The sequence below is a fragment of the Myotis nattereri genome, assembly GCF_964212035.1.
Source record: "Myotis nattereri genome assembly, chromosome: 11".
Classification (NCBI taxonomy): domain Eukaryota; kingdom Metazoa; phylum Chordata; class Mammalia; order Chiroptera; family Vespertilionidae; genus Myotis; species Myotis nattereri.
The window spans coordinates 41,645,412-41,667,181 of NC_138086.1; the positions used below are offsets into that span (position 1 = coordinate 41,645,412).

At 40.0% G+C, this 21,770-nt stretch overlaps 1 protein-coding gene across 2 annotated transcripts in view; it reads left to right on the forward strand.

The window, feature by feature from the left end:
• Positions 1 to 21,770, forward strand: part of CROT (carnitine O-octanoyltransferase) — a 48,100-nt gene that overhangs the window by 23,294 nt on the left and 3,036 nt on the right. Inside the window, exons 7-17 of one of the 2 annotated variants that reach the window (XM_081102570.1) lie at positions 2,342 to 2,450; positions 5,689 to 5,782; positions 6,072 to 6,197; positions 9,442 to 9,543; positions 15,112 to 15,195; positions 15,277 to 15,384; positions 15,789 to 15,919; positions 17,982 to 18,105; positions 19,311 to 19,389; positions 19,476 to 19,569; positions 19,888 to 20,007. In XM_081102570.1, the coding sequence (XP_080958696.1) occupies positions 2,342 to 2,450; positions 5,689 to 5,782; positions 6,072 to 6,197; positions 9,442 to 9,543; positions 15,112 to 15,195; positions 15,277 to 15,384; positions 15,789 to 15,919; positions 17,982 to 18,105; positions 19,311 to 19,389; positions 19,476 to 19,569; positions 19,888 to 20,007 (1,171 nt within the window). Of the gene's footprint in view, positions 1 to 2,341; positions 2,451 to 5,688; positions 5,783 to 6,071; positions 6,198 to 9,441; positions 9,544 to 15,111; positions 15,196 to 15,276; positions 15,385 to 15,788; positions 15,920 to 17,981; positions 18,106 to 19,310; positions 19,390 to 19,475; positions 19,570 to 19,887; positions 20,008 to 21,770 lie in introns of those variants that run through there. The other variant, XR_013996602.1, reaches the window with a different exon arrangement.

The window sequence follows — 21,770 nt, forward strand, 5'->3', positions numbered from 1 at the left end:
GAAACATGAAGGAGACATTCTTGCTTAGTCTCCAGGAGGAACACAGATCTCCTGACACCTTCATTTTAGCCCAATAAGCTACATTTCAGACTGCTGGTCCCCAGACTTGTAAGGTCATACATTTGTGTTGTTAGTGGTACTTTCCACTAAGTTAGTGGGAATTTGTTTCAGCAGTCATAGAAATATACTCATTTAAGTATTTGCCCATCCTACAACCCCCTTGCAATACATTACTGCACAGTCATATATTTTGCCTTCCCTTTCTAAAAATGGACAAACTGACTCCTTAGGACAGTGATGGCGAACCTATGACACGCATGTCAGAGGTGACACACGAACTCATTTTTTTGGTTGATTTTCTTTGTTAAATGGCATTTAAATATATAAAATAAATATCAAAAATATAAGTCTTTGTTTTACTATGGTTGCAAATATCAAAAAATTTCTCTATGTGACACGGCACCAGAGTTAAGTTAGGGTTTTTCAAAATGCTGACACGCCGAGCTCAAAAGGTCGCCATCACTGCCTTGGGACAACCCTTCCATGTGGTGCACTGGGCCCCTCCTCCTCTTGCCTAATCAAGGACCTTGCTTTGGATTATCTTTTCTCTCTCTGCCGTGTTATCAGTTTCCCCTTCTTAGTGGGTAGTTCCAATCTAGACTGTCTTCTCAAAGGGGAAAAAAAATTGACCTCTCGTCTCTTTCATGAGTCACACTCCTGTCAAAACCACCATCACCTTCCACTTCTATCATTATCATCTGATCCCCTACAGTTACTTCCTAATTGATCTTGCTGTGTATTCTCTTTTTTTTTTTTTAAATATATTTTATTGATTTTTTACAGAGAAGAAGGGAGAGAGATAGAGAGTTAGAAACATCGATGAGAGAGAATCATCGATCAGCTGCCTCCTGCACATCTCCTACTGGGGATGTGCCCGCAACCCAGGTACATGCCCTTGACCGGAATCGAACCCGGGACCTCTCAGTCCGCAGGCCGACGCTCTATCCACTGAGCCAAACCGGTTTCGGCTCTCTTTCCTCTTATAATCTCTTGTCCGTATATCTGCTGGAGTGACCTTTTTAAAGTATCAATTAGATCACATTATTATTCTCTTGCTTAAAACCCATCATACTTAACATTGAAAGCCTTTTCTGAAGCCAGTATGATCTGGTCCCAACCATATCTGCCTGCTACAGCTGCACTGATCTTGTTTTCCTTTAAGCAAACCAGTTCAAGCAAACTCTATCAAATATTTTCATGGTTCACTCCTTTTCCTTTGCTCAAATATTCCATCTTAGGCTCATCCTGAGGTAGCATCCTTCTGTCACCCTCCTCCCAAACATTTATTATTTTTGTATGAATCTTTTACATGGTGGTAAATGTAAAAGAGAAAGGGGGAGGGTTGAAGGAGGAGAGAAGAAATGGGTTGGGATTAGCCATGAGGGACAAGGATAATGCATGCCTCACCTCTTAGGATTTGAGGAAATAGGATATAAGGGAAGAATTAGTAGTCCTCTCAGAAAATGAATAGTTGATGAATAGATTTCATGAAATAATATCTGTAAAGCATTTGGCACAGTTCCGTGTACATAATATCAACCAGTAAATTTCCTTCCAGAGGCAATATATGTCTTTTCTAACTGTTCTTTCACTCCCCCCGCCCCCCTCCCCTTTCTTCGAGGGAAGGAGCAGGAGTCATACAAGAAGATCCTTGTTAAAGGGACTAGTACTTGAAAAAATGACGCTAAGTCAGAATAGTCTGAGGTTTATAGCAAACTAGTTCTTGGGGAGCTAAGGTGTGCCAAAGGAAACATAGAATCAGATACCAGTGGCTTACCGGGCATTATCAGAGCTTTAAATAAAACTACAGATTGGGCAGAATTCTTTCTCTTTGCCACTCAGACATACAGTGTCCTTATTCTCCTGAAAACTATTTTATTGAGAAATAATAGCTAGATATTATTGGAGTCAACATTAACATAATATGAAAGAGAAACTTGCTAATTCAAATAGCTCTCTTCCAGGGTCCCTCTGCTATCCTTTCCCCTTCCCCCTCCTATCCGTAAATAAAACTAGAAAGCCCTGCAGTAGTTGGAATTTATATGATTTTCAAGGTGTACAAATACTTGAAACTCCCATGGATTTCTAGATGTTTCACATGGACAGGTTTTGGGACCATGCATTTATATCATAGTAACTGGAATTCCATCACCTTATGAGTGTTTTATTCATGTGACTTACTGAATACATGATAAATAAAATATTGGAGGAATGTATATGCAACTTTACTCTTGTTTAACTTTGAAAGATTTGGTTTTGTGTTTTCTGTTGTTTTTTCCAGAGAGCGAAGGGTATTCCCCAACTCACATTGTAGTGCTGTGCCGAGGCCGCGTTTTTGTCTTTGACGCAATTCATGAAGGATGTTTGATCACCCCGCCAGAGATTCTCAGGTTTTCAAACTACTTTCTTGAATCTCATTAGGTCTTAAGCTTTTGCATGAGTTAAAAATAAATACAGAATTGCCTATTTATAAGGTGACAGAAAATTAAAAATTTTACATATGCTGAATTAAAAAATATTTTTATCTTTTTAATTTAAATTAATTTTTAGTTTTACTAGGCATATATGAATATATTCTAGTTGGAGAAAAGGAAAACATTACAAATACTACCAGTTTCATCTGCTACCCCAGGATTAATCACTGTTACTAGTTTGTTGTATTCTAGCCTTACGTATCTACTTATATGTACATATAGACTTAAAATATATATATTTTTTTATTGATTTCAGAGAGGGAGAGAGAGAAACAACAATGATGAGAGAGAATCATTGATCGGCTCCCTCCTGCATGCCCTCCACTGGGGATCAAGCCCAACCCAGGCATATGTCCTGACCGGGAATCAAACTGTTACCTCCTGGTTCATAGCTTGATGCTTAACCACTGAGCCACTCCGGCCAGGCAGGGTGAATAATTATTATTAAACAACTGTGGCTCTATTCTTAATAGGTGCCCTTCCCCACGATCAGAAATACTTACCAAGGTTGTTAGAAGCTTTTCCCCCATGTGTTCTTCTGGGAGTTTTATTGTTAAGGTCTCACATTTATACCTTTAATCCATTTTGAATTGATTTTTGTGTATGCTATAAAATAGGGGTCCAGTTCCATTCTTTTGTATGTGCAATCCAGTTTCCCCAGCACCATTTATTTAAGAGACTATCTTTTTCTCATTGTGTATTCTTGGCACCTTTGGCAACCTCAGTGGAAATCTATACAAGTAGATTTATTTGGGAGCTCTCTATTCTGTCCCACTGTGCATATGTCCATTTAAAAAAAATATTTCTTTACTGATTTCAGAGAGGAAGGGAGAAGGAGAGAGAGATAGAAACATCAATGATGAGAATCATCCATTGGCTGCCTCCTGTACGCCCCCTACTGGGGATCAAGCCTGCAACCCAGGCATGTGCCCTTGGCTGGAATCAAACCTTGGACCCTTCAGTCTGCAGGCCGACGCTCTATCCATTGAGCCAAACCAGCTAGGGTGCATATGTCCATTTTTATGTTTTGATTACTGTCACTCTGTAGTAATATATTTATTTTGAAATCAGGAAGTGTGATACCTCCAGCTTTTTTCTTCTTGCTCAGAATTGCTTTGGCTATTCAGAGGTTTTTTTGTGTGGCTTCGTGTGAGTTCTAGGATTTTTTTTTTCTATTTCTTTGAAAAATGCAATTGGTATTTTGATAGGGATTGCATTGAATCAGTAGATTGATTTAGGAAGTATGGACTTCTTAATGGTGAAGATTTAGGCAGTTATTATCTGACCTTTTATTATCAAACTTAAAAAATGTCATTTCAGGTTTAACACATTTTCTCTGGTAATTTCTTTGTAATAATGACCATGTTTTATGAGGCGATCATTTCCCACTGAATATAAAAATGGCCATATCAGGGAGCAGGAGAAAGTTTCGTAGTCAAAACTGGTGACTTGAGGTGGTAAGGAAAGAGCAGCAACCAATACCATGTGGAGAAAAAGGCTGAGGTAGATTTTATTACTTTAGCATTCAGAATTCATGCCTAGGCAATGTGCTCACCACATACCCACCAACTGTAGACACTTTATTTTTTAAATATATTTTTATTGATTTTTTACAGAGAGGAAGGGAGAGGGATAGAGAGTTAGAAACATGGATGAGAGAGATACATCGATCAGCTGCCTCCTGCACACCCCCTACCAAGGTACATGCCCTTGACCGGAATTGAACCCGGGACCCTTGAGTCTGCAGGCTGACGCTCTTTCCACTGAGCCAAACTGGCTAGGGCGAAACTTTATTTTTAATTAAAGCAAAATCAGATTTAGCAAAGACAGGTAAACAGGGACAGACAGGGCATGTCATTTACCCCCGCCCCATAGGTGCAGATTGTTTGGTGAAGAAACTGCTGCCTAGGACTCCACTCGTGTTCAAATAAAGGGGGAGGAGTTTATTTCCTCATCAGTATTACAGAAATAGTTAAGGAACAAAAATACAGTTGAAAGTTGTATTTTTTTCCAGTTTGGAATGAAAAAGTCACAAATAAGGGATGGCTACTAGTGGTGCCTTTTGATCATATTTTAAGCTACATTAGCTCACTTTCTAAGAAATGCTTGGAAGCTTTTAATTGAGGTAATTTCTTAGCATGTTCCATGAGGAAGTAAGGCTGAAACTAACCTCTGTAGATTTTTGACTGATAAAAATGTATTTCTTTATGGAAGAACCCTGTTATTTACTGGCCATTTGTTTGAAAATTACATTAAACTGCCCTAACCGGTTTGGCTCAGTGGATAGAGCGTCAGCCTGCGGACTCAAAGGTCCCAGGTTCGATTCCGGTCAAGGGCATGTACCTTGGCTGCGGGCACTTCCCCAGTAGGGGGTGTGCAAGAGGCAGATGATCGATGTTTCTCTCTCATCAATGTTTCTAACTCTCTTTTCCTCTCCCTTCCTCTCTGTAAAAAATCAATAAAATATATTTTAAAAAAATAAAAATAAAAATTACATTAAACCATCAGACTGGGAATATAGAATGTTATGGGGTGAAAGAATTTATTCTTAGCTAATAGAGTCTTTAAAATATAATGGTTGTAATTAATAACAACATGGACTAAATGGTACTTAAATGTTTGTTGGGTTTAACACAAATATTAATTTGGTATAGGTAAGTCCTCCATTAAATATAAGGTGTCCTAAAAATTGTATATGCACTTTGAATAATTATTCTAATGGGTTAAATCTGAAAAGAAAGAATCAGCTGTTGAAGTGTGTATACATTTTTGGGGGACACCCTGTATTTACGTACATAGTTTTCAGCTAGATAAGATGTATAGAATATAATTCAATTTCTCTGTTGTGTAAGGGGTATTTACTTAGACCCTGAAGTTACATATACATTTTAAAAGCATAAATTATATCAGCCAAACACCAAATTTATTAAGTTTATTGTCAAATACACTTTTGGTGTTAATTAATCATGTAGTTCTCTTTTTAAAAAATGATGTGGTATTGGAAATAAATCTATTACCGTTGAGATTATAACCCCTTTCTTTGGATAATATATCAAAGCATTTAAAAATGGTAAACATGACCTATTAAAGGCCAAAGTAGCTAGTGATCCTGCCTATGCTCTTTTTGAATCCTCTTTCTTTAATCTTCCGTAAGGCAACTGACATACATCCACAAGAAGTGCCATAGCGAACCTGATGGACCTGGGGTGGCAGCATTAACTAGCGAGGAGCGAACTCGATGGGCAAAGGTTATAATTTACACTTTTTTTTTTTAAATTGAGCTATGATTGACATAGACCATTACACTGTAATTAGGTGTATAACATAATGATTTGATATTTGTGAAATAATCACCACAGTGTCTAGTTAATGTGTCACACAGTTACAAATTTATTTTCTTGTGATGAGAAATTTTAAGATCTACTCCCAGCAAGTTTCAAATATCTAATACATTATTAATTATATACTTGTCTTAATGAACCTTTTCTCTCCTGGATATAGTATTAATTTGTAACATTTAATCATTATCTCCTTTAGGCACGAGACTATTTGATTAATCTTGATCCAGAGAACTTGACTAGGTTGGAAAAAATTCAGAGCAGTTTGCTGGTGTATTCCTTAGAGGATGACAGTCCACATGTAACACCAGAAGATTATTCACAGGTACTTAACTATCGTGTTTTGTTATTTCTTCCCACAAATTCTTTCTGAAGGACTCTTGTATGTATTGAATATGAGAAGATTATTTTGTTATATTCAGGCTCTTAAAATGTTTTCTTACATTTTCTTACATGGTATATATACATGTACCAAATTGAAGTTTATAATCTATATTAGAGGCCTGGTGCATGGTGGGATCCCTTGGCCTGGCCTGGGCCCTCTTGCAATCCTGGACCCCTCGGGGGATGTTGGATAGCCAGTTTCAGTCCGATCCCCACAGGCCCCATCCAGATAGGAGGGAGCCTGATCCCCGTAGGCCCGATCCAGACAGGAGGGAACCCGAACCTGTGTGTTGAGCATCTGTCCCCTGGTGGTCAGTGCGTGTCATAGCAACTGGTCATCCGGTCATCAGGTCCCTTAGGCCAGTGGTCGGCAAACTCATTAGTCAACAGAGCCAAATATCAACAGTACAACGATTGAAATTTCTTTTGAGAGCCAAATTTTTTAAACTTAAACTATATAGTTAAGTACATTGTTATTAACTTAATTAGGGTACGCCTAAGCTGGCCTTTGTTAAAAACGTCCTAAATCTGATTGAGGTACGTTCGCTGAGGTCGACCCCTTCCTACTCTCCCATCCACACTCATCTTGTATACTTGTTTCAGATAGACGAGTGTGGATGGGAGAGTTGGAAGGGGTCGACCTCAGTGAAAGTACCTCAAAACAATGTACCTCCCCCACGCTGCGTATCCCACGGCCTGCCTGCGCTGCGTCTCCCGTTGCCCAAATGACCGACACCCCCCCACTTCTTCTAATGCCACTTCTTCAAAATAGACTTGCCCAGGCCGAAAACCGACTTCTGCGCATGGGCCATGAAGTTTCAATCGCACTGTATGTGCGCGCCTGCACGTGGTATTTTGTGGAAGAGCCACACTCAAGGGGCCAAAGAGCCACATGTGGCTCGTGAGCCGCGGTTTGCCGACCACTGGCTTAGGCAATGATTACGACCGGACAACTGGACAACCGGTCAGTAGCTATGATATACACTGACCACCAGGGGGCAAACATTCAAGGCAGGAGCTGCCCCCTAGTGGTCAGTGTGCTCCCATAGCCAACCTCCCATGGGTGGCCAACCTCCCATGGTCCCTCCCCCTGGCTGGTTGGCCCCAATCGGCCCCACTCGCCAGCCAGGCCAAGGGACCCCACCTGTACACAAATTTGTGCACTGGGCCTCTAGTAGATAAATAATGCTTTGTGAATTCTTTCCACATTGTTTAGGTCCAGTTAGATAAATCTTGTATGTTGTTTAAAGAAGTATGACTATTGTTTGCAAATCCCATATCAGTGTTTCTCTACACTTTTATTGAATGCGTATACAGAAAATTTTCACAGGTCACTGGGCTAAATGAGCTTTTCATGCCAATGGTGACATGAGAACCTACCTGTGACCCATACCAGTGTGCCTTGAAACCTTAGCTGTTGAGTTCTATCCTAAGAATTATATCAAACTATAAGTAATTTACTTTATCATTAGGTGTTAGTGAACAAACTGACAGTAGTGAGTTTAAGGGTAAATGTGGCTTTACCTTTTCCCCCCTGGGAAAATATCATTTCCTGGGAAATAATAAAAGGTGAAAGTCATATTTTTAGAAGTCTCACTTAAATTATTTCATAATGCATTCATCAGTATGAAATTATAGCAATGAAATAATACAGAATTGAAAAACCTTGTAGCTAGAAACCAACTTTTCCTCTTATTTATTTATTTATTTATTTAGCAAAAGAATCACTAAACTTTTTTTTTTAATATATTTTATTGATTTTTTTTACAGAGAGGAAGGGAGAGAGAAACATTGATGAGAGAGAAACATTGATCAGCTGCCTCCTGCACACCCCCTACTGGGGATGTGCTCACAACCAAGGTACATGCCCTTGACCGGAATCGAACCTGGGACCCTTCAGTCCGCAGGCCGACACTCTATCCACTGAGCCAAACCGGTTATGGCAGAATCACTAAACTTCTTGAGGAAGAATATGTTTTAATGCAGTCTTTTTTAAACTGCAATCTACAGTTAGACATACATTGAAACTGCAGCTCACTACACACACATGTGCACACACACACATGCTTATACACACACATGTATATAAGAGAAGTTTCACAAAACAGTAATTACTTTTATTATCTGTGATGTACTCTGATATTTATGTTTTATTTGATTCTTTCTTTTTGTAAAGAATACATACTGTGATACACTAAATTCATTTCATGACTCAACTAGTGGGCCAAAACCTACTGTTTGAAAAACAGGTGTGGTGAGATCTGAATTTTGAAATATTTTTCTCGTAACTAAATTTTTTTTTAAAAATATATTTTATTGATTTTTTACAGAGAGGAAGGGAGAGAGATAGAGAGTCAGAAACATCGATGAGAGAGAAACATCGACCAGCTGCCTCCTACACATCTCCTACTGGAGATGTGCCCGCAACCCAGGTACATGCCCTTGAACGGAATCGAACCTGGAACCTTTGAGTCCGCAGGCCGACGCTCTATCCACTGAGCCAAACCGGTTTCGGCTCATAACTAAATTTTAATGACTGAATTTATCAAGGCCTCTTAACACTATTCAAGTTGCAAAAGCATTGTCCTTTCAATTGTATGTTCTCGAAACATTTATGAACATTGTACTAGCATTCTCTTTTATAGAGGAGTTCTTGAAATTTTTAAGAAATATCTAGAGGACCAGAATTATTATCTCTTGAGTATAACTGTTATCATTATTTAAATTTGGTTTAGCTCAGCGGTTCTCAACCTGTTGGTCGTGACCCCTTTGGGGGTCGAACGACCCTTTCACAGGGGTTGCCTAAGACCATCGGAAAACACATATATAATTACATATTGTTTTTGTGATTAATCACTATGCTTTAAATATGTTCAATTTGTAACAATGAAAATACATCCTGCATATCAGATATTTACATTACGATTCATAACAGTAGCAAAATTACAGTTATGAAGTAGCAACGAAAATAATTTTATGGTTGGGTGTCACCACAACATGAGGAACTGTATTAATGGGTCGCGGTATTAGGAAGATTGAGAACCACTGGTTTAGCTGAATGGGAAAAGTGAGACTATATTTACATATATGTATATATGTGTGTGTGTGTGTGTTTATGTTTAAGATAAAATACTTACAAATCAATATTAAAATCCTTTTAATTTGGAAATATTAAATTATTTTAGGTAATTGCAATGGTCCTCACTGGAGATCCAACAGTACGCTGGGGTGACAAATCCTATAACTTGATTTCCTTTTCTAATGGAGTATTAGGCTGTAATTGTGATGTAAGTAACTTACTATAGTTATTTTTTCTTTTTTATCTTTTAGGTTGATTTAATGGCAATAAGCTACAATATTTATGCCATGGTGTGGTAGTATGAGTAAACACTTCTTCATTTTTATGTCATTATCATAAAAGGTTTGGTTATGAATTCTACTCAGTGAAAGTAGAGTGTAGGACAAGTTCTTTTTATCTGTAGTAAAGCTGATAGTTTGGTGTATATGTGCAAAGTTGAATTTGCATATATTTTCATGTAGAATAAGCACTTTTAAATTCACTGTTGAGAATTATAATCTATTTTAAAAGATATACAGCATTATGCATATGTTCTATGCACAGAGAAATATATGTAGATATTTCTAGATTTACCAGTAATTTTGTAACTATTTTCCCAAAATGACACATGCTCTATGGAACATTATTTATTTCACTATGGATATTAAAATGTCTGGTATTTAATACCATTTTTACCTTCTTCATAAAACAACAACAACAAAAAATCTTTGCTTATTTCTCTTCTGTTCTCCCATGCTGTTCATTAGCTCTACTTTGTCATCTTCTGGTAGATAGTCAGGAGGGCTATGAATCAAGAAAATTTAAAAATCAACCTTAGTCAGATTTGCAGGACACACTTGTAATCTCATTGTAACACTTTTCATAAAGTATGTAATTTGGCATAGAGTATAGTATGATGTAGATTTTTTGTTTTTTAAAAATTTAAATTCTTTATTGTTTAAAGTATTACATATGTCTCCTTTTTCCCCCATTGACGTCTCCCTGGCTGTTCCCACCCCCTAGCACATGCCCTCACCCCCCTATTGTCTGTGTTCATGGGTTATGCTTATATGCATGCATACAAGTCCTTTGGTTGATCTCTTACTACCCCTCCTCCTCTGCCTTCCCTCTGAGGTTAGACAGTCTGATTGATGCTTCTCTGTCTCTGGATCTATTTTTGTTCATCAGTTTATGTTGTTCATTATATTCTACAAATGAGTGAGATCATGTGATATTTATCTTTCTCTGACTGGCTTATTTCGCTTAGCATAATGCTCTCCAGTTCCATCCATGCTGTTGCAAATGGTAAGAATTCCTTCTTTTATACAGCAGCGTAGTATTCCATTGTGTAGATGTACCACAGTTTTTTAATCCACTCATCTGCTGATGGGCCCTTAGGCTGTTTCCAAATCTTAGCTATTGTAAATTGTGCTGCTATAGAATAAAAAAGACCCCAAATAGCCACAGCAATCCTGAGCAAGGAGAACAAAGTTGGAGGGATCACAATACCAGGTATCAAGTTGTATTACCAAGCCGCTGTTCTCAAAACTGCCAGTTACTGGCATAAGAACAGACACATAGACCAATGGAACAGAACAGAGAACCCAGAAATCGACCCAAGCTATTATGCTCAATTAATATTTGACAAAGGAGGCAAGAGCATACAATGGAGTCAAGACAGTCTCTTCAATAAATGGTGCTGGGAAAATTGGTCAGATACATGCAAAAAAATGAAACTAGACCACCAACTTATACTATACACAAAAATAAACTCAAAATGGATAAAGGACTTAAATGTAAGACGGGAAACCATAAAAATCTTAGAAGAATCCATAGGCAGCAAAATATCAGACATACGTCGTAACATATCTTTACCGATACAGCTCCTAGGACAATGGAAACTAAGGAGAAAAAAAGCAAATGGGACTTTTGTTAGTTTTTGATGGCCTGCCTCTAAAAGAGCAGTTCTCAACCTGTGGGTCGCGACCCCTTTGGGGGTCAAACGACCCTTTCACAGGGGTCACCTAAGACCATCGGAAAACATATATAATTAAATATTGTTTTTGTGGTTAATCACTATGCTTTAATTACGTTCAATTTGTAACAATGAAATTGGAGGTCACCACAACATGCGGAACTATAGTAAAGGGTCGCGGCATTAGCAAGGTTGAGAACCACTGCTCTAAAAGCATTTAGTGACTGCAAAATACTAAAAAGACCTATTAATGTTCAGTGATTGTATTAATCATTATTTATTCAGTTTTAGGTGATACAAACCTAAATCAAATGGGCATTAGTTTAAGAAGATAGCTTTTGGCCTAGGTATGCAGCTACATTTGGGTCAAGCTGCCTTTCAGTGTTCTAACACTTTCATTAGAAATTACTCTTTCCAGTTTTTGGTACGGCTTTCCTATGTTTGCCTTTATATTTAGGTAGACTATCCCATTTGATTGTTGTATCCACAATCTCCTGCCTTCTCAGCTCTTTTCACAGATTAGATCTCTTCCCTATGGAAATAGCCAGTTATTTCCCCCCAGTGGTACCAGCAGAAGTCCTGGGGATAGCGCTCATGTGATTGTCGAATGTGAACCTGTGCCCATTCCAGGCAATCGGGTACTCTGATTCACCTGGTCTGGGTCACAAGCCAAACCTTGGGACCTAGGGGTAGAATCACTCTTATTCAAACCACCACAAAGATATGTGGTGGTTGCCTAAAGGAAAATGAAGTTGTAATTATCACACAAAGGTGGAGTGACTAATGAGTAGGTAATGAAATTAGGTGTCTATTATAGTAGCTCACCAGAGTGAAAGGTTGCCATGAGTCATTTTGAAGTTTTGTTGTCTTTGCTCTTCCTTGGAGTCCAGTGTTGACAAAATGTTTCTTGTTAATTGCCTCAGTTTTCTACTCTTCAGCTTCTCTTTGATTCTTCTTCATCTCCTCTGTCTGGTTTATATCCTCACTAGTCCCTGGAAACTCCGTGGTGAGGAGCTGACTGCCGCCTGCCCTTTGCCCTCCGTTTCTCTTGGACCTGTCTGCTGCAGCTGACACCCCTCCTCATACGGTTCTGGCACTGCCTCCGCCCTCTTGCCAGTCCTTCCCTGTTTGTTTGTTCTAAAACTGACCTTAATAGTCATACCTCTTCCCCGTGCCTGCCGTCTTCCCTGGTTTAATACTTTCAAGGCCATTTTTATATAGGTGGCTTGCAATTCTACTTTTCCAGTTTTACTCACTGTATGTTATATTGTTACATGGGGCTGAGTTGCTCTCATCATCAAGAAGAACTCATCATCTTGCTTTCCTCCTTCATTCCCAACCCCCAACCCCCCCAAAACAATAACACCTTGCACTATTTTACTGGTAGCAACAAACATCCTGCTGTTTGCTCAAATTCAGAATGAAAAGACATTCCATGATCTTTTCTATCTCTGAATAAAGAATATTGGTCTCATTATGAGTGTACATCTCAACACAACTGAGATGCTTTCATGCAGTAATAGTAAGGGTATGGACATGTCTTATGTGTATTCATTAACACCCATATATTCATAAAATCAGTCTGATTATCTCCACATGTAATCTGCTTTTGAAATTCCAGGTAGATTTCCCTTGTAACCTAAGATGTTACAGAAAATACAATTTAACCTATGTAAAACATTATTAGTAAGTATATACATACTGTAAAGTAAAACTGTTCTTCATTCAAACCCCTGTGGCTGTTCTCATCCATTGATACTTGAATATGTGCTTTTGTGATTATGCTAATTAATCACATTTCCCTCTTGGGATTTAAAATCCTGGGGTCAGTGAGTTTGTTTTGTCTACATAGGCTTTGTTGTAGGGCTTTGTGAAGGGCACATAGAAGCATGTAGTAAACATTAGTTGTTAATAGTCACAGTAGTTACTGGTTATTGTGTGAGCCAGGTTCTGTATAAGATTATGCAAATCATTTTCTCAGCAGCTGTCTTACTATCCCTACTAAGAGAAGAGGCAATTTACTTAAAGAATTAAGTAACTTTCTCACAATTGCACAGCTAGCAGATAGTGGGGTGTGGACTCAGAACCAATGTCCACAACTTTATTATTTGTTATTTATTACTTAAAGTGTGTTTTTATTGATTTTAGAAAGAGGAAGGGAGAGGGAGAGAAAAACATCACCAGCTGCCTCCTGCAGGCTCCCTGCTTGGAATCCAGCCCGAAACATGAAAAGAAGTGCAGAATTCTCAAATGCCCTTATCATCTAGTGATCAGAATATGAATATTGTAAAGTATAGTAATTGTCATATTTTATTTTCTGAGAAAGAAGAAATAATTAAAGTTGGAAGCACCGAATCAGGTAATGGGGAAGGTGTGCAGTAAACATGAACCATCTAAAGAAAATACTTGCTTTTTGTACTGGAAGTCAGAGCAGGCAGATGGATGCAATCGAAGGTGAGCTGGAATTGTAAGAGCACTGTGCAAAAGCATAGGGGGATGGCGGACGATCTGAAGGCCAAATAGAGGATGGTCATGAACTTTAGGTAAAGACATGGGCCCACTAGATGAGTTAAAAAGCATAATAATTGTATTCACATATCTCCATGAGTGTTCAGAAGTGGCAGAAATAATGCTCAATGTTTAAGGACTGTGGGGAGATGGGCTGGGTAACACGGTGTTACAGGTTTGAAAGCTATATCTAGAGAAAGGAATTGCAGCTAATGAATTTTTCCATCGTTTATTTTGAAGGACAAACTTTCTGCCATATTTTCTCCATGTTCCTTTGATGGCAGTTCCATCAGACAGCCTTTTTCTCTGTGCTGCTGCTACCACTTTATGTTAAATCCAATCACCATTCATGAACTGAACATGACAGCCTCAGGGAGGAAGAAGTGGGGCTTAACTTATAAACACAGCCCACATGGGCGGCCCAGGTTCACAAGGAGAAACAAGGTGTCTAACATATCAGCCCAACATGGCATAGCTCTGCTGCCCTGGATCAGGGCCCAGTGGAGCCTCGGAGCACAGTGTAATGTTGCCAAGTAGGTAGCAGCCACAATATCAGGAAGGGCTCATGAAGGGAGGTCAGTACAAGATGCTCAAGCAGCTGAGGCCACCTGTCAGTAACAGCTCACCTAATAAACTGACAAACCCCTTTTCTAACTGCATCTCGCAACTGTGTAGTGCTTTATAGATTTACAAAGAATTTTCACAGACATCACGTACATTGTTTCATTTAGGATAATGGTATTAATCTCTAACTCTTAGTGGAACCAGTTACAAAGAATAGGACTAATGGATATACATCTCTTCAACTTAAAATTCTACCAATCCACCCCCTGGTGGAAAGCTAATACTTTCAAAAAATTAGAAAATAAGAAAAATTCTAATGCTTTCCTGCTGCTTTATGTGTCAACCTAAGTTTGACCATTTTTATTTCATTTATATGAAGGTAATACGCGTAACATGCTGTTTAAAAATGAGTGCGTGGGTTTGGATTGGTGGCAGGCCTGTCCCTCAGGGTCTCTCATATGCCCAGGCCAGAGCACGCTGCAGCCTTGAACCATCGCCCGGCCTCTGCTCATGGGCTGCAGGAACCGAAGCAGGTTGCACAGCGGAAAAGAAAAAGAAAAAAAAACAGTGGCCACTGCCCTGGCTGGTGTGGTTCGGTTGGTTGAGCATAGTCCCATGTACCGAGAGGTTGCTGGTTCAATTCCTGGTCAGGGCACATGTGTGAAAGAATGGAGGAAGAGTGAAAATAAAATATTGGGTCAAGTTTCAACTGGATATAATGTATTCAAAATAATGTGTATTTCATTTCAGCATGCTCCTTATGATGCAATGGTTATGGTAAGCATCAGCTATTATGTTGATGAGAAGATTTTGGAGAATGAAGGAAGATGGAAGGTTTGTTAGAACAAATATTTTAGCTTTCTTTCTCCTCATGTTTTTATAAATATAATATTCTTAATTCTTCCCTACTCACAGGGTTCAGAAAAAGCACGGGATATGCCACTTCCAGAGGAGCTTGTTTTCACTGTGGATGAGAAAGTATTAAGTGACATCAATCAAGCTAAAGCCCAGTATCTCAAGCAGGTAGATTTTTTTTTTTAACTTTTCTTTTAGATAGTAATGCCTTTTCTCTCTTTTTTTATCCTATGTTTTTTTGTTACTTTTTTTTTTTTTCTTGAGAGAGAGAGAAACATCAATTGGTTGCCTCCCATACTCACCCGACCAGGATAGAACCCGCAACCTTTTGGTGTACTGGACAACACTCCAACCCACAGAGCCACCTGGCCAGGGCATGCTATCTCTTTTAACTATTGTATATAAAAATATGTGTGTACTTGGCTAGTATCTAAGTATGACAGTATGAAACACTTAAATTATAGCTCTAATAACTGTGTCTGAATTACTTTAATGCAAATGATAACCTGGCTATCTTTGGGATGTTCTTCTTAGCTGATTATTCACCGTTCCCATTTAATTCTTTTTGTTAGGCATCTGATCTGCAGGTTGTGGCGTATTCCTTTACACACTTTGGCAAAAAGCTAACCAAGAAGAAGATGCTTCACCCTGATACATTTATTCAGCTTGCACTTCAGCTGGCCTATTATAGACTTCATGGACGGTGAGGGACATTCATTTTCTTTTCTTTTTTTTATTGCTTAAAGTATTACAAAGGGTATTACATATGTCTCCTTTTTCCCCCCTGCCCTTGACAATCCCCTGGCCTCCCCTACTCCCCAGTGTCTTATGTCCATTGGTTATGCTTATATGCATGCATATAAGTCCTTCAGTTGATCTCTTACCCCCCCCCCCCCCCGGCCCCCCCGCTTCTGCGCCCCAACCCTCCCCGGCCTTCCCGCGCAGTTTTCATTTTCTTTCTTTTTTTTTCTTAAATTTTTTATTAGTTAAGGTATTACAAATGTGTCCTCATCCCCCCCATTAACCCCCTTCCTTCCCCCCCCCCCCCTCATGCTCTCATCCCCCTGTTGTCCATGTCCATTGGTTTGGCTTATATATGTGCATACAAGTCCTTTGGTTGATCTCTTCCCCTTACCCCCTCTCTCCCCTACTTTCCTTCTGGAGATTGATAGTCTGATCACTGTTTCTCTGTCTTTGGATCTGTCCCTGTTCATCAGTCTATGCTGTTCTCTATATTCCACAAATGAGTGAGATCATGTGGTATTTATCTTTCTCTGACTGGCTTATTTCACTTAGCATAATGCTCTCCAGTTCCATCCATGCTGTTGCAAAAGGCAAGAGTTCCTTCTTTTTTACTGCAGCATAGTATTCCATTGTGTAGATGTACCACAGTTATTTAATCCATTCATCTGCTGATGGGCACTTAGGCTGTTTCCAAATATTAGCTATGGTGAATTGTGCTGCTATGAACATAGGGGTGCATATATCCTTTCTGATTGGTGTTTCTGGTTTCTTGGGATGTATTCCTGGAAGTGGGATCACTGGGTCAAATGGGAGTTCCACTTTTAGATTTTTGAGGTAGCTCCATACTGTTCTCCACAGTGGCTGCACCAGTCTGCATTCCCACCAGCAGTGCAGAGGGTTCCTTTTTCTCCACATCCTCTCCAACACTTGTTGTTTGTTGATTTGTTGGTGATAGCCATTCTGACAGGTGTGAGATGATACCGCATTTTCGTTTTGATTTGCATCTCTCGTATAATTAGTGACTTTGAGCATGGAGACATTCATTTTCCATCTTCAGGTTCTTGAACTCCAAAGATATATCTTTACCATAGCTACTTCATTCTAACTCCCAGTGTTTTTTTCCTACCTTTTTTTTTTTCTGAGAGAGAGAGAGCGAGAGAGAGAGAGAGAGAGAGAGAGAGAGAGAGAGACAGACAGACAGACAGACAGACAGACATTGATTGACTGCCTCCGGCATGCGCTGTGACTGGGATTAAGCTCGCAACCTGGGCATGTGCCCTGACCAAAAACTGAACTGGCAACCTTTCGGGACAAGGGACGATGCTTAACCAACTGAGCCACACCCACCAGAGCATGTCACCTCACATTTTCTGTCAACAATCCAGTTGCAGCTTAGCTCGGTGCCTCTGCCTTCAGCTCTGTTGTGAGGTTATAGTCAGGGTGTCAGCTAGCGCTGTGTTCTCATCTGCAGGTACTTTCAGCGCGGATCTGCTTCAGGCTCACACGTGTGGTTATTTGTGGGGTTTAGTTCCTCCCAGGCTGTTGCGCAGAGGCCTCCCTCAGTTTCTCACCACCTGGGCCTCTCTGCAGGGCAGCTCCCAGCATGGCAGCTGGCTTTCCTCGGAGCAAGGAGGTGAGAGTAAGAGTGAGTGAGCTCTGAGTGAGCTCTGAGTGAACTAAGTCACTAAGTCCATCCAAAGTGAAGGGCACATTCAAAGTGAAGGGCACGAATAGCGAGAGACAGGGATCACTGTGGGGCAGTCACACGGGCCACCTGCCACAGACTCCAGTGTGCACACCCGGACCGCAGCCAAGCCTGTGAAACACTCCATTTCACCCCAGGCCCTGTGTACCAGGGCAGTTTTTATCTTTGATATTGGAATTAGCATCTTCGTTGTTGGAAGTCTCAACTGTAGTCTTGTGTTAATAGAACTTAGTCTCTGACCAAAGCCAGCGTAAGGTAATAACAGAACATTTTTGTTAGAATAATACATTCTCTTATTCCATTTTGTTCCTTGTAGCCCTGGTTGCTGCTATGAAACAGCCATGACAAGATTTTTTTATCATGGCCGAACGGAGACGGTGCGATCGTGTACGGTGGAAGCCGTCAGGTGGTGCCAGTCCATGCAGGATCCTGCGGCCAGTGTGAGCGTTTGAAAAGGAGAATGAACAGAATTTCTTTGTTCTCAGGAAGCCTTGACCCTTAAAGAACTAGCTTCTTTCCCTCAACTCTCCTGGCTCAGTAAAATGCTGTCAGACTTTTTTCGCCTGAAGTTTTCAAAACATCTGTTTGTTCATTTGCCAGGGAAGGACATAGGTGGAAAGAACAGGAAAGGGGAGCCCCTGAGAGGAAGCCCATGGGTGCCTGTTCTAAGCACAGCATCGTCAGTGCCTCGAGTGTTTCACTGCGATTGCTCTCCCTTTAGAGTACACCAGGGAGATGCAGACACCCCCAAGGTGCTTTCGAGAGGACGTTTTTCTTTTCTTTTTTTAAATACAGTGGGGCCTTGACTTATGAGTGTCCCGACTAACGAGTTTTTTGAGATACCAGCTGTCTCTCGGCCGATTTTTTGCATTGAGTTGATAGAGTAATTTGAGTTAACGAGCTCCTTAAGAGCCCGGTCTCGGAACGAATTAAACTCGTAAGTCAAGGGCCCACTGTATATTGACTTTTTTTACAGAGAGGAAGAGAGAGGGATAGAGTTAGAAACATCAATGAGAGAGAAACATCGATCAGCTGCCTCCTGCGCACCCCCTACTGGGGATGTGCCCGCAACCCAGGTACATGCCTTTGACGGGAATCAAACCTGGGACCCTCAGGAGAGGACGTTTTTCTGAATGTGGTGGAATGTTTCTGAAGTCACAGATTCTTGTTCTCATATGTGAGAACCAGAACAGTTTTATATGTTTTGTACCTTGGGAAGCATTTAGACAACAGGATAGTTCCTTTCCCACTACTCCATTGTATTTGTTTTTTACTTTTGATAGACATAGTGTATGTTACTTTGTTTTAATTTCATAGCACTGCATCATTATCATTTTGTATGACTGTTCTTTAGTTTGAAGTCAGAGTTGCTTCTTTCTTTACACTTGACAATGTTGCTTCAGTGCTGCCCATAAGTTCCTGCTTTCCTGTCTCTGGAAAAAAAGAACCGAGATGCAGGGCACGTAGGAAAGGAAAAGCAGCGACAGCGAGGAAAAGACACGGCAGCACGTGTGCCAAGGCCTTCCTGGAAAACCCTGTCCCTCCCCCATTACCCGCAGCCTCATTCCTTTGAGCTCAGGTTTTTTATTTGTTTGGTTTCTCTGCCGTTTGTTATTGAAGTATCTCTTGTTTTTTTTTAACACAGGCTCTTGAGAGGAAGCAGATGATGTTACAAGCTTTTGCAAAACATAATAAAATGATGAAAGATTGTTCAACGGGAAAAGGTACTCACCCTGTAATTACTCTAACTCAACAAAGTTCTCTCATGTTGACAATGTTTTCTAACTTCAGGTGGGGGGTTTCGTTGCAGGGTTTGACCGTCATCTTTTAGGTCTTTCACTCATAGCAAGAGAGGAAGGTCTCCCTGTCCCGGAGCTCTTTACCGACCCACTCTTCTCCAGAAGGTAATAGAATGTAGTGCTTTATGTTGCGCGGTTGTCCACGGCTTTACATTGCACAACATTTTGGTTTTACCTTGAGCTTAATGTATGTTTTGCTGGAATAAATTTGAGTGTCTGGAAAGGAGAAGACCAATTCCAAGAGAGTCGGTCGGTAGCCCGGGTTCTGCTCTGAGCACATTTCCTATGTCCTTGAGCTTCCAGAACCACTTTACCACCTCCCCACCCCCATCCCCACCCCTACCCCCACCCCCATGTTGAAAGCTCTTCAGAAACCGTGTGAGCTTCTGTAGCCTCATGTAATCTCTTTCCTTTGCGCTGCAGTGGAGGAGGTGGAAACTTTGTTCTCTCGACAAGCCTGGTTGGTTACCTAAGGGTCCAGGGAGTGGTGGTGCCCATGGTACACAGCGGCTACGGGGTGTTCTACCACATCAGAGACGACAGGTGAGGCACTCTGCTGATTCTTCCTGTGCTGTAGAGCAGGGGTCCTCAAACTTTTTAAACGGGGGGCCAGTTCACTGTCCCTCAGACCGTTGGAGGGCCAGACTATAGTTTAAAAAAACAACTATGAACAAATTCCTATGCACACTGCACATATCTTATTTTGAAGTAAAAAAACAAAACGGGAACAAATACAATATTTATATTTGCATGTGGCCCGCAGGCCGTAGTTTTGAGGACCCCTGCTGTAGAGTAAGAAAGCTGTCACGTTTGTTGTTTGAATGTCTCGCCTACACTGTGATTCCAATTGTTTTATCACCTGCCACTTGTTAATGGGTAATTTTATTTTATTTTATTTATTTATTTTTTTTACCACTGAGGCATTGATTGTGTATTTCATTTGGGTTTCTGGAGTTTGAGTTAAGTTTGTGGACAGAATAAGAAAGAAAATATTAAAGCCTGGTAGGGGAGAGAGAGGTGGGAAAGAAGGACACATGGAATTGACAGACAGGCTTGAAGGTCCTGTTCACAGCCTGGCAGGCTCTTCACAGGGACCTTTCCGAGCCTGGGGAGCTTATAAAAAATAATGTCGCGAGTGACGGCCGAGGAGTGGCGGGGTGAGGGTGTGCCTATCCTCTCCCCCTGACATTTCAACAAAACAACCACCTGTAATTCAACAAAGAAGTCCCTGCTCAACACGGATGCACGCCTGAGAGCTGCATACCGGAGCAACTCAGAAAAAAATTATAATAATGTAGCTGCATTCAGCACGCAACTAAGAAGTGAGCCGGCTTGGTGGCACTGCAGATGGAAAATGCATGTAAACTGTCTGGAAGGGTTTTCTCATTGATTGTTAAGTGTGAAAATGGTATGACTTAAAGAAAATGGGTTTATTTTTGAAATAGCATCTTATTTTAAATGTACTACATGCTCAGTATAAAAATTCTGTACAATAATGAAAATTGTAGATTGTATTATAAATATTTTCATGTCCTTTGTGTGAATTTTATTCATTTAATATTATTTAAAGCAATTACCAATGCATAGACTATTCTTTGAGCAATTTTAATGGTTGAATAATGTCTAGTTTTAAGGATTACCATAATTTAACCTCTTAACGTACAATTTCAAGTGTTTCGTTATTACAAATAATAATAATATATCCTTCCTTATTTCATCACATCATTACCAACTCTAAGCATTCTAAAACATTCTTTACCAATTTATAGGGAAAAACAACAAAAATAATTCTGATGAACAAGCCATTTTTTCTTTGTTACTGGCATCTGTGTACATTTTTTTTGTGAAGATAGTTATTTCTTTCTATAATTTAGAAAGATAACAGAATTTCTGAGAAATTTGACATTTAAATAGGAATTGTTGATCTTTGCTGCAAAGGAATATATTTAGATGTTGCTAACTTTGATAATTACATGCAGTGTAGCTGGAAAATGACAAGTTATGCGAAACCACTGGGTGAAAACAGGCAGGGCTTTCTGTAGGTTCCTGTGTGTCTTCGAGCAAATATAATCCCTTGGATATTAGTCTCATCATGTTATCCTGGCCAGAGCATGTTTTTACTTCATTCTGCTGAACTAAAGCACATGTCAAAGATATATACTGCTGTCTCTTTATAGTGTTGTGAAAATTGCACGGTTGTCCACGGCTTTACATTGCACAACATTTTGGTTTTACCTTGAGCTTAACGTATGTTTTTCTAGAATAAATTTGAGTATCTGGAAAGGAGAAGGCCAATTCCAAGAGAG